Below are 13547 nucleotides of genomic sequence, written 5' to 3'. Positions count from 1 at the left end.
GTGAGTGAAGTGTTAAGATGGCTGCGATGAGTGCCAGCGCGCACGCAGGCAGACGCGCACGCACACACGCAGACACGCACGCACGCACGCGGCAGCTCTTCCGATCAACTGAACAAGCAGCTGCAGTCGCCAACAAACAATCAGCTGGGCTCGACTCGGAGGGGCCTCGGGGTAACTGATTATTTTTGCCAACATTACGCAACAGCTGAGACAAAGCTGTCAATGGCGGTCAGCAGCAAGGCCTTAGCTGCTGACCCAAACGCTTTCAAAAGCGCTGACCTACATTTACAGACTAAATGATCTTATTTACTCCATGAAATGGTATTCATGTGGTCTTTTCTCTTCATTCGGTAGTTTTTCTCTTGGCTGCACTGCCGTAAGAGTTCGAGACGTTGTTTACCCAATCAGATTTCAGCCTCCGCGTGTTGCCATGCCACTCTAGTCTGCCCAGTGCCTTCAGAATCAGTAGCGCTGGCCGACGTCACGTATCCAATGTATTACTGTAGTGGGACTCTTGTTTCTTTCATTTGAGAATCACCCTCACAAGATGACGTCAGCCTCGCTCTGTCCTCCGATTGGTTGGTCGGAGCAAAACGTCTTCCAAGCGACTTTGACAAGCACGACGACGCGTCTGTAGGGAAAACATTTCATAGGCAACAAATGGGGAGAATGACAATTTCATTATTTATTTTTTTCTTTCTTCTTTTTTCGGTCACGTTATTAGATTAATAGTGACGGGGTATCGGTGAGCAAATGGTGAATACTGTGACTGCTTTCAGACTGGAAAAAAAAAATAGCACGTCTTCTTATCATCAGCATCAGGGGATTTAATGCTTCCTAATCTCATGGAAACAACATTCGGTTTGGCTTGGTAGTTGATTTCTCCAGGCAGGAGAATACGCAACTGAGTGTGTGGTAACCATGGCGACGCTCACATTGAATGAGCTCGGGCGCCGTTGAGGATTAGTTGTACGAATCGATGTTTCAAAGTTTTTGCCGTCTGCATCCCCATTGGATTTAAGCCCGCTTGATCAGATGCTGTCGGTGGCAAACTGAAGATGTGAGCTTCAATGTGAAAACGAAACAAAATCACACCAGCGAGGAAAACCCTGCATGCGTTAAGGATTCTTAATCGTCATCAAAATGTGAATTACAGAGTGCCCTTTTGGCTGACTTTCTGTCAAGAATGCATGCGCGGCCGTTCTCGACTTCAAAGGCACAAATAAGGCTCCGGCGGAGCGTCGGCGACATTGACTCGTGACGGCTTTGACTTTGGGTTCCGCCGTCGGCCGCAAACAGGCGGCGGAAGGCCGCCTTGTCTTTGGAAAGGCCGAATTTCGTTTTGGATCTCATCAGTAAATAAAGAAAGACAAGGCCTTCCCGTTTGAAGATTACGGAGCACTTTGCTGCCGTCCAAACACCCAGATTTTAATCTGTGGCGAGCTATGTGCACTAATTGATTGGCAAGAGGCTGCAGCGCAGATGCAAAGGGAGCATTTTATCAACGGCATCGGTCTAAATGTCATCTCTGTTTCAAAGCAGAGTGCGCCGTGGAGCACGGCGAGCGCTGTACTTCTCGCAAGGGCATGACACTGCACTGTAATAATCATCGTGTATAAATGATAGGAAACAATGACGAGTAGAAATCTCATACAACTACTAATGTCATTTAAAAGAAGAACGTGAATGACGCGTGCACAAAGCAGCTACATGGCCAACGTTTCACAGGCATTCATCGTTGTTTGCCGCCCATATTCACCAGATGTGACCCCTATAGAGACGTGACAAAAACAAATCAATAACGCGCCCGACAGAGGAGGAGGAAGAGGAAGAGGCTGGGAGAAAACCACGGCAGGGTCACGGACGACCGCGTGTGCGCATCCTCACAGACAGTTACGCGCAAGCATCTGCTTTTGCATTTCAGATCACCGGTTAAGCGTTAATGTCCTGGCCTTTCCTCTTGCTTGACATGTGAGCGGAGGACGCCACTTTTTTTCATACAGGAAACGGGACCGATTTGCCTCAAAGGGGTTATCCAAAGTCAGTAGTTGTGCTTGCATTCGTGCCGCGTTTTGGCTTGACCGCGATCACGTGCCCAACAATCTTCCGCTACCTTTGACCCCGCTAGCGCAGACCTCGGAATTGAGATAGGCTTGAAAATCAATCGGCTTTTTGATGGAGACAACATCGCGTGTACATTTGAACAAGGTTTGTTTGAGTTTGGCTTTCTTACCCTCGCAGTAAAACAAATGATTATTACAGACTATACAGCATTGCCAGGAAATCACAATGTCCCATCATCCCATCTTTTTGAGGATCCCCACGCTCATGATAGTGGTACTTGCAGAGCTAAATACATTTTGAAGTGGCACTTTGGAAAAAGTTTGCAAAGCACCGCTCTAATGGCTAAAAAGTGACCGTCCGAGCTGTAAAAAAAAAAGAACAAAACAAGCACAAAGATTTGGACTTTGAACACGGTTTGGCCATTTCTGACGGATATGTTCCAAAATCGGAGAGTGAGCCTTCTGTCTAATCGATGACATTGAAAGTCCTTATCTTGTCCGTGTAAACGTTCTAAAAGGGACGTGAAGTTGGAGGCCCGGCACAACAACGGAGGCCCTCCAACTAAATAGTAGTTGTGACATATGTTGCAAACAGGGCAGAGCAGACGCACTGAGTCAAAGTCCTGCTCCTTCATGATCCATCTGACAACCCAGAGTGACCAAATTAGGCCATGACCGTGGTGGCGAAGGTTACGTGCTTGTCAGCGACGCGCCTATACAACAACAGGAAAGCCACGGCTCACAAACACTCGCGTCCTGCATCGCGTCAATGTGACACAACACGAGTGTTTAGCGCTCATCAGACGGTGAAGTGGATGTTGCTGCTCTTTCTATGAATTTACCAGGAAACGGCGTAAAGTCAAAATCAATTTTATTTGTCAGGATGATTTTTTTTTGGGGGGGGGGGGGGGGGGGGGGGTAACTTCTGTCATTTAAATCAACAGCTTGCTCTTGGGGAGTTGACCAAAATTTTGAGAGAACATAACCTTCTATAGCTACTTACACTGTGTGTTAGCCGAACGCTAGCTCGGAGCAGATTTATGCGCGATTTATGTGATGTCCTGCCTAGCTAGCGGAGAGCCAAGTTGCATAGCGGGAAGTGACGTGACGCTTCAAACTCCCCTCCAGCCCATTATCCGATATCGGGCAGGATACTGTCGTCCTCAATGTAACATCTTCAGCCCGAAGCGTTTGAGCTTGCATGTGCATGATCTCAGATCATGTTAAAAATGTTTTGGAAAAAATACAAGGCCTTTGTGTGTGCACTTGACAAGGGTTGGCCTGCGGTTTGCTTTCGGGGTCATTAATTTAATGAAAATCTGTTCAGGCTACACAGGAAAACAAAACATTATTACTCATAGACTATTCAATTCGTTTTTTGCAGCAGAACAGTTATTATGTTGGTGAAGAGGCTCGATTGTAATCCCCGTTGATCTCCTTCAAACGCACACAGTGTCGTATCGTTCCATTTGTCTGCGCAAACATGTGAATGAATGAAGTACCCTCCAACAAAACAATAGCAAGTGTTAACGCGAATTGTCGGACATGCACTTCAATATCTTGTGTACTCTTGTGCTTATTCAGCAAATTTTCCTCATTCGATTGTGAGTGTCGCACAAACATCATTCAAACAAATTGCCTGTTTTCAAGCAAAGGGAACCAATCCAGTATAAATGGCACCAATTTTGTTGATTGTTCATCACTGAAACAGTCCAAGGCAAACTAAACATCGTGAAAATGAATGGCTCGGAAAAGTTTGTTTGCAGGGAAAAAGGCACAACACTGACTGTGCTTTTGGAAACTATCTCCTCTCTGCTTGCAGCCATGTTGTCAGTGGAAGCAGTGCACATAAGCAGCAATTGTGAATTCCATAAATCACTAAAAAATGTTAACGATAATTGTCCCGTTTCTTGACAAACAAACTGGAATTGCCCACTGCCCAAACGCAGTTTTGCCCAATGTCAAGATGGCAGCTAATCATTTAGTTCGCTGACGTCACAGAGTGCCCGGATGTTCAACGTCAGCCTCACTTGACATTCTGGCAAATGTTTTGAGTTTTTAAAGAGGAAAGCATCAAGGCATAGCATGAACGCCGATATTAACCACATAGACAGTGCTAAAACACTGTCAAAAAAAATCAACAAAGAGCCTAATTGGATACAAAACGTCAAAACTTAATTAAGTCCCGACCATCGTCAGAAACCAACACTAAACTTGACGACCCAACATGCTACCTCGACAAATATCACCTCTAAGGACAGCTAGACAGCTACCTTTTCAATCGGCAACAACATGAGGTCTTCAAAAACACACGAACCAAAGCAGCAGCTAAAAACGCCAAAACCCATCACAGCCACAGGCAACAACCATCAGTCTTACCTTGAATGTCTTCTGAAGAAACTTCAACCGCAGTGTGAAAACACTCGAGCCGAATTGCTCAGCGTTTATTCAGAAAATGCAACGACTGGTTTTCCACCGGATCCATTTGGTTATTTTCACTCTACAACGCAGCAAAACTTGGAATTAGCCAACGCGGGAACGCACACACGCCGTTAGCGCTCGCAATCGACTTTGGGCTGCGATTGGCTGTGAAATGTGATGTCATACGTCGTAAAAGGACCAATCTGGATATAGGTAATTCATTCGAATTGAATTCATTATATAGACAAACAGAATGACTTATTGTAGCATTCAAATGATTTCTTTCTCATCGCGCATCTGTTTGTTAATTTTCAAAAATCAAACGTGGTGCTTGAGCACAAAAGATTGCCCACGCCTACAAGAGACGCTGGTATAGTATGTTGATTTAAAGACAGCGGAAAGTGTGTCAAAAACCGTAACGTTTACATCAAATGAATACCTAGAATAACAATTTACTTGGCTTTTTTTTTACCACATGGGAAAAAAGCACTTTTAATTCAGCATCAGACCAGGTTACATGTGCACTCATATTTGAATGATTTCAAGTGTAAACTGAAATGATTTTAGCACAGGCTAAGTGTACAAAGTATGCGATTGTTTAATTGCAATAACCTAATGGCGGTGGTTGTCGTCTGCTTGTTACTGAGAAAGAGAAGCCGCTCCAACATGATACAGTATCGCAACAGCGTAATTATGCTGCTTGCTGGACTCCAGCCCTCACCAACGACTGCCTTGCTTCCTGCGCTCATATCTGAGCAGACGTATCATATACTGTATAGTGTACATGGCACATCTGCACATCTCCAGCATGCAGGATTAATCATCATGGCTTTGTCTTTATCCATCTTCATCTGCTCCCGCCTCAAGTAAAGGTAATTAGTGATGCTGAATCTGCGATATACAGTACATTGTTCCGAATATCTTCATTCCCCCCCCCCATCTCATATTAATCGCCGTATTTCTGAGTGGCACCGAATATGAATATTTCATACACACAAAGGAAAAGCGATGAATACTTAATGGGCCTCACGGAGCTCACGCGGCCTCGAACATCCACGTCACAAGCAGACGAGTGCGGCAGAGCTGCAGCTACCAGCACAGTATTGGGGTCACGGGGCATCTCCCGCCCTGCCGCCTGTTAAGTATTGTCCTCCAACTGGCAGAAGAACAGAACCAGGCCGTCGCGGTGCTTCGCAAAGCTGCTTGTGTTTGTCAGGGGAGAGAAGGGAGTGAGTGAGTGAGGTGAGTGGGATAGTCAGAACGACGCTACTATCGAGACACGGTTTTTATCTCATTGAGATGCTGGGCTACACTCCTCCGTTGAAGACATTTTGGACAAATTATATATTTAAAACGAGTGAGTAGTGTTTGGAGAATGGGCTTTTCCCTTTCCTGTATAAGGTACAGTAATCAGCACGACTGTGAATAGCTTAAAACAGTGTGTAATTGGCCCCTCCCACCAAAAGTTTAGAATTGCCTTTTATATATGACAAACTATTGGCCCAAATCATCGATTTTAAAAAAGGCCTCTGAAGTATATGCAACAAAGACCCTCCTCATCTCCACTATCAACCCGAGCTAATTTAGCTCCTCCCCGACATGTAGGTGGTGTCTACCATTTGCAAAGTTAACCGAACCACACCAATTTGCCTTACAAAAGTCCACTAAGCTTGATGCTAGCACACAATGCACAATGTAATAGACAGGCTAATGACTAGCACCAGTGTCACAGTAGCATCAGTAGCAAAGCATGCGGACAGAGCATACGACACTCACAGGCACGTATTCTTTATCCTCTGAGGAAACCGACTAATATTATTGTAATTTAGTTGTGACAGTCCTATTCTGTCTCTTGTCATCAGCACAATGCACATTGGCATGATGCACAAGTTCTCGCTTCTTTACATTCTCCTTCTGATAGAATACGATAGAGTGCCCTTTTTGTTTAAAAAAAACCCAACAACAACATGTTTGTCATTTTTTGGGTGGGGGTGGACCAGATGAATGGCATTTCCATTCATTTCAATGCAGAAAGACGTTTTAAGATGCATCTTCTATTCCCGCGTTGTTTTGATGAGGCTGCTCCTTCTTCCGGACTAGGGTCAAAAGAAAAGCCCGAGAAAAAGCCAAACTCATCCCCTGTAAACTTCATAGTGCACATACATGAGCGTGATGTGGCGACCCGAGTTGATGTGATGCCTGTCGGCGCCCGAGGTAATCAGCTAATGCTTCCTGTAGGTCATTGCACTGTACAGGCCATTAGGAAAGCATTCCTCTTTGCTTCAGATGCTATCTGAGGTCCCGCTCCCATGCCGTCGGACATTTACATTTTCATGCCTTTGTTTGGAACGTTCAGACAAAAACGCAGCTGAGGAGAGGGCGAAAGAAAAAAAACGTTTCTTGGCCCCATACATCTGTCCTCCGCGTCAGCCCGCAAAGACCAGAACCGAATGAAATTTGAAACGTTTTAGCCAAAAATGTTTCCACGGTCAAGGTGTTTTTTGCAGAAACGTTTCAGATTTCGTCCCGTTCTCCTGCTTCACGCTGAAGCTCTCCGGTGCAAAAGGTGAGTGAAACCAGGCCTTGTGACTTGTGACCAAGCAACCTGTGAGTGAGTCACCAGGATGGAAATGGAACGGGCCGGGCCGGGCCCACACCTTGCGATGTGACGACACCACCCTGACTGTTTCCTCTTTTGGCTCATGTGTTACGTGACATTGGCAATCTGTGTGTGTGTGTGTGTGTGTGGGGGGGTGTGTGTGTGTGGGGGTGTGTGGGTGTGCGTGCGTGCGTGTGCGCGCGCGTGCGTTCTCCAGGTAGTGTGGCCGGCCCAGATAAGCCCCCTCCTACCCCCAATGAGGTGAAAGCATCCACATCCGGCAGAATTGCCTCTCCCCAGCCCGGCCCGGCCCGCACCCGCCCCTCACTGACAAAGGCATGTCGCGGCTCTTGGTGCTTTTGGCAATGCTCCTCGTCTCCGACAGCATCCAGGTTGGTCCTCGACACGTAAACACAACCGACGCCCGCACGTTAATCAATGGAGTCAAAGCCAAAATGTAGAAAAGACGATGACATTGATTTCAACAATGTTTATTATTGTGCTTGTTGTTTGCAATGGTGTACAAGCACATTGCGTCACACTGTGAGCCGTTTCGAATAATTCGCCATTCGTACTTAGCCATATATGGTCATAGGTGCTTGTTTGGTAGCTAACGCGATGCACCTCAATCGTTTTTGTAAAAGAAAATATCATTATGTCAAATTTTCAAAATGTAACTTCATTCAGTAAAAATTCAATTCGAAACATATATTGGTGCTGTCAAGCGGTTATATTTTTTAAACTAATGCCCACATTTTAATTGCATTTTTCAATTACAATTTCCTACGGAGCTTGTGACAGATATTTACTTGTGTCAAATCTTGGAATTAATGTGTGAAAAAAAATTCTAATGAAAGACTGTCGTGAAATAGCTTTCTTTGATCCTTGAATACGATTCTTTTCTCGCCAATGTTGAACGATACGCCAAAGACGTACAACTAATATGGTATTTGAATTTGACATTGCAAAGTGCACGTTATTATTATTATTATTATTTGGGATTTCTCCAACGAGCCGTCGAGCCACTTTTTCAAGTAAAACTACGTGAAAGTCTGTCCCCGCGACAGTGACTCTCCTCCCAGTTTGGCTGCAAAAAGAGCGGTGAGGTCAGCTGCCACAGGAAGTCAATAAAATGGAGTTCATTTTTTGGAAAATGCATATTAGTCTCCAAAGTTAACGCTTTCACTTTGACAGCCCTAATATATAGAGTATAAATACGTGTGTGAAAAAGTGTCGTTCAATATCAGGATGATTTCACCTTGGCAGGGGTCTCTAGTGAGTGAAAAACTCTCCAGAGATTCATTCCTAATTTTTCCATGCGAGTCATGCGTATTTCTTGGTCACCTCCGTTGCCCTCTGAGACAATCCAGAGCGACGAGACGACGTGCTCGTCTAAACAAACTGTCATGTTTTGTTAGCTGCGTGTGCGTAATGTCACCCGGTACGCCCCCCCGCCCCCACACATCACAGTGTGTGTCACCCTCACCGATTATGTCACAGCATAACACACGTGTACTATATATACACTTTTACATGCGCGTTTTGTCATGCCTTGTGTCAGTCTCACATCCTTATCGTGCTTCTTTCGCGCCCGGTGACTACGCGGCAGCAATAAAAGCCTGAAATGCACAAAGCTTGTATCTATCATATGGCCTATGCGCTCATGACTTGACTTGACTTGAACCCCCCCCCCCCCCCCCCTGCGCCACTTTAGATGTCCCCCGCCGTCACCATGGATCAGCTGCACGAGAGCTGGAAGTCGTACATGGACGAGTGCGAGCGCAACAACAGCGTCGCCCCGCCGAGCACCGGTGAGCTCAATGACGGCCAAATATCGCACTTGACAAACACTGACCTTCACTTACAAGTCAAATAAGGAGCCAAAGTCAAAGTGGCCACGCGGGCGGTGTCGACTCTGATATAACCTCCAAAGGTGTCAAATGCCCAGGTCAACGTCGTCCCCTCCCATTTTTGTTCCATCGCATTTCACTACACCGGAGCAAATCGTTGCCAGTTCCATTGAGGCAACCGGGAAGTCGAAGGTCGCGTTGAACGACAGAGGCGAGATGAACCGGCCGAGCGGAGATGAAAGCGCTCATAAGCACACGCCGACCGGTGGAAGGCTTTCAGCTTCATGTCAAGATGAAAGCCCGATGCATCCTGGTCTCAGCTCCGTCGCTTCTTTGTTATTATTACCCGCAGTGCTTGTGTGCAACAGAACCTTTGACAAGTACGCCTGTTGGCCCGACGGACTGCCCAACACCACGGTCAGCGTCTCGTGTCCGTGGTATCTGCCCTGGTACCAGAAAGGTATGATTACCGCTCATCTCATCCGACTACTGGCGTGGAACACTTTTGAAGTTAAGCAAGTTTGTGTTTGTGGGAGCGCAGTTCAGCACGGTCTGGTGTACCAGGAGTGCGACGCTAGCGGCCAGTGGCTAACCATGAAGAACACCAGCGAGTGTGACTCCAATGGCCCCAGTCAGGTCAGGGGAAGCCATACAGCCCGTCCACCACTCGCATCATTTGAATCCCTCCGAAACCAAAGCTATGCGGTCAGACGCAAAGTCCCTTCCATCTGTCCAAATCGCGCTCAAAACCCATCCGGAAAAGCACAACAACAAAAAAAAGAGCACACTTTACAAACACGCGCGTTTGGTGTGTGTTTGCAGCAGTACTACGGCCACATCCGCATCATGTACACGGTGGGATATTCCCTATCGCTGGTGGCTCTGGTGTTGGCTCTAAGCATCCTCATATTCTTCAGGTAAGAGTAAATGGCGCAAAACGCCGCCGCCAAGGTGCGATGACGTGCCCCGTCGTCCAACAGGAAGCTGCACTGCATGAGGAATAACATTCACATGAACCTGTTTGCCTCGTTCATCCTGCGAGCGTTGTCCATCCTGATCAAAGATGCGCTGATGGAGGCCAACATCACCTCGCAGGACCTGAGCCGCGAGCAGGAGCAGGCCTTCTCCCGGGCCTCCGTGCCGCCCGTCGACCTGCTGCTCAACAACGAGGTCTGCCCGTGGACCCGATCCGGCAGACTCTTTGGGTATCGCTCGGCCGCGCTTTCAACACCCACTCTGGCCCGGCAGATAACCGTCAGCTGTCGCGTGGCGGCGGTGATGATGCAGTACAGCATCTTGGCCAACAGCTACTGGCTCCTGGTGGAAGGCATCTACCTGCACAACCTGCTGGTCATCACCGTCTTTACAGAGAGGAACTACTTCCAGATCTACCTGTGCATCGGCTGGGGTGAGTTGCACCCGCGCGGCCGCCGCTCGCCAAAGAAGACGGACGCACACTCGTGCTCATCATGACAAGCATATGCATTCCTTCTCAGGTACGCCGTTATTATTCCTTGTTCCCTGGGTGATTGCGAAATACCTGTATGAGAATCACGAGTAAGTTTCGGCGTTGTTGTTTTCACATTGCCTTTTGTTTCATTGTCCCCTCAAGGTAAAAACCAAGGTCACAAAATAGATTTGTATCAAGGAAAAAAAAACAAACTAAAGCAAGGGCAAACGTGAGATAAAAAAGGATAAATTCATTTCACCAGCAGATAAAGTGAGGCTTACCCTAATACACTAAGAGCCTTTCAAAACGAAGCTAACCAAATGTAGTTAAGAGTAACTAAACGTCACCAAGATACAACAATCAAACTAGAATCGATGAAGTTAATTGAGATGGCACCGAGATAAACTAACTATGCTAAGATCAGTAAAACTAAGCTACACAAATCATTTGAAATAAAATAGAATGAGTGCACTACGATAAACTAAAGTAAGAACATCTGAGCTACGAGACAACACCTTGCCAGGCCAAGCAAAAGCTAAAACAATCCAAATGAAATGAATAAGCCACTCCAAGCTAAGCTAACTATGCTACGCAAAGTTAAACTACTCAGCTAACCGAATAGTTTTGATTGGAATAGAAACAGTGCAGCTAACCAAAGTACGCTTACGTAAGAAAAGATGAACTCGCAGACGGTAAAGCAAACAAAGTTACGTTAATACAAGCTGAGCTACACGACGCCAAAACAACCGCAGCTACCATAAATGACGGCTAGCACGAGATAAGAACCAAGCATGTTAAAATAATTGTAAGATAAAGGAGTCGTTACGGAATAAAATTGAAACAGTGCAGCTGCTAACTCAACCAGGCGAAATGAAGCTAACGTGCATTACGGCAAACTGAGAACAACCATAACTGTTGTACCATATCGAGTTTGCCGAAAGATGTTCAATCCTCTGAATACTTGGCGGAGGCAATAAATGGGAAAAGAGGAGCTCAGATAAGCCTTTCACAAATGTTCAAGCAGCACACAGCGGGACGCGGCAGAGTGAATAAGAACAAAGGCAAAAGTGAGTAACAACAAATAAAGAACAGGATATATATGACACCTAGTAAAGTTTATAGCCCTGGGTAAAAAAGACATTTCCAGTGTTGCCTGCCCAAGATCAACTGTCGGCAGATCGTCTTGCTCCCAAACACGGCCGATGTTGACACTAAATCTAACAGCTCATTAGTGCGCTCACTCCACCACACAAAGCGCACCGCACACGCTCTGTTATGAGCAGCCAAATATGGGAATTATGGCTAAGCACTTTTTGCAGGCGGCTCGCACCTCATGAATATTTCGTGTCAACATTTGGGCCGCCGCTTTGTTACGCAAGCGGCCCGAAAGTAAACGCCGGGTGTTGATCGTGCTGTGGCTCTTTTACAGGTGCTGGGGCCAGAATGTAAACATGAACTACTGGTGGATCATACGTTCGCCCATACTGGTGGCAGTTGTGGTAATTCTACGCTTACTGACTTACCGCACCATTACAAGGAAAGACCGAGGAACCTCCAAAGTCAAACAAGCTCAAAGTCATACCGCTGGAAGCTATTTTTTTGTTTTATATCGAGATTTTTGGGATGGTTTCATTTTAGTCCAAAATCACGCATATTGACAATTTCATTCCATGACGAGTTCATTCACTCACGGCGACAAGGAAATTCACGTCTATGTACAGCGCTTTGCAAAAGTGTTAGCCCCCCTTGAGTTTTTGGACCTTTTGCCACATTTCAGGTTTGAAACAGATAGTAAAGTACAGGGAGGGGCTAATACTTTTGCAAGGCACTGCATTTTCCCATCTCCACAAAGACATTCAGCCATATTGACGGGGACATGATCTCATATCAACGAGGTACTCCCGTTCAAGAATCATGCTGGAAAAGATATCCAAAAAGTAGATTTCGAACATTTCCGGTGTAAAATCCTGATGAGGATTCCTTCAACTTCCTCCAAAGCAGACCAGGAGCACACCTTTGCTCGGAGTTGCTCCTCAAAGGTCATCTGCGGGCGTTTATATAATTTGTCTTGGCTGTCCTGTCAGGCCCGTCACAACGCCCCCCCCCGCCCCGCTCCACTATTTTCCACGCATTCATCGTCTGGTTAAGTGGGCTGTACCTCGCAGGAATTCCTGTGTTTGCGTTGTCGCGGCGACCAGCGGGCTCGGTTCCCGCTTTGGTGCTTCCCTTTTCATCCCAGGCCTACTGCGCTCAAGCTGCATGATGAAAAGAATCCCGATCCACCGATACACTTTCTTCTGATGAGCAGGGAACGAGCGGCCGCCTTATGTTGTTACGGTGAAATAATTCACCTTGGGCCGCATTGTCGGTCGGTCGGAGTACACTGAAACTGTGTGGCCTGAGTCATGCTTTTGTGTTAATGCTAACGATTAGTGTCGCTAACAAGTTAGTCAAGGCAGTGAAAAGGTCACATCGCAAGTGATTAGAGGACACACGCTGCTTGTGGAAATGGCACTTGTTTTTGAAGCCGCTGTGAACCGACAGCCCGGTATTTATTCTTTTTCACTATTTGGAGAATTCAGTTGAAAACGGCTCCAAATATTGCGGCGCAATGTTGAGAATTCTTTAGTTCAGCCATGAGAAAATTCCGTCATACGGACGACAAAACGATTCGGTGTCAAACAGGAAACGACTGTCTTCAACAAGAATACGCTCCCATAAAGATGGCAAAGTGTACGTAGAATGAACCTTGTGTTCCTCTTTGGGCCTTGCAGATCAACTTCCTGATCTTCATCCACATCATCAAAATTCTGGTGTCCAAACTGAGAGCGCATCAGATGAGATACACGGACTACAAGTTCAGGTGAGCGTCAATGAGAGAAGCGCTTGGGAGCATTTGGCATCACCACGAGCGTCTTGTGCTCCCGCGGCAGGTTGGCCAAGTCGACTCTCACCCTCATCCCTCTGCTGGGCATCCATCAGGTGGTCTTCATTTACGTCACGGACGAGGCCACCGAGACCACCATCGGTCTGCGTCTTACCAAGCTGATCATTGACCTTTTCTTCTCCTCGTTCCAGGTACGCGCCGCGCCGCGCCACGCCGCGCCGCGCGGCTTCCGGGCGGAAGCGCAACGTTCGCAGAGAACACACTTGTATTTCTTGTC

General features: G+C 46.7%; 2 protein-coding genes across 2 annotated transcripts in view; one reads left to right on the top strand and one right to left on the bottom strand.

The window, feature by feature from the left end:
- iqck (IQ motif containing K) overlaps positions 1-4650 on the bottom strand; it is a 33289-nt gene extending 28639 nt beyond the window's left edge. Inside the window, exon 1 of the mRNA XM_086054656.1 lies at positions 4443-4650. The gene's annotated coding sequence lies outside the window, so the exon portion shown is untranslated. The remainder of the gene's footprint in view (positions 1-4442) is intronic.
- The window catches only part of gcgra (glucagon receptor a), a 32760-nt gene that overhangs the window by 13957 nt on the left and 5256 nt on the right, over positions 1-13547 (top strand). The window contains exons 2-12 of the mRNA XM_086054655.1: positions 7301-7475; positions 8798-8894; positions 9286-9393; positions 9475-9569; positions 9756-9850; positions 9914-10103; positions 10182-10341; positions 10430-10490; positions 11813-11882; positions 13158-13246; positions 13317-13461. Coding sequence (XP_085910781.1) covers positions 7422-7475; positions 8798-8894; positions 9286-9393; positions 9475-9569; positions 9756-9850; positions 9914-10103; positions 10182-10341; positions 10430-10490; positions 11813-11882; positions 13158-13246; positions 13317-13461 — 1164 coding nt within the window. The 5' untranslated portion in view covers positions 7301-7421. The remainder of the gene's footprint in view (positions 1-7300; positions 7476-8797; positions 8895-9285; positions 9394-9474; positions 9570-9755; positions 9851-9913; positions 10104-10181; positions 10342-10429; positions 10491-11812; positions 11883-13157; positions 13247-13316; positions 13462-13547) is intronic.

Source organism: Filicampus tigris, chromosome 16 (genome assembly GCF_054856515.1).
Source record: "Filicampus tigris isolate MCC_2025a chromosome 16, RoL_Ftig_1.0, whole genome shotgun sequence".
NCBI classification, from domain to species: Eukaryota; Metazoa; Chordata; class Actinopteri; order Syngnathiformes; family Syngnathidae; genus Filicampus; species Filicampus tigris.
This window is presented reverse-complemented; position numbering and strand designations above follow the sequence as displayed.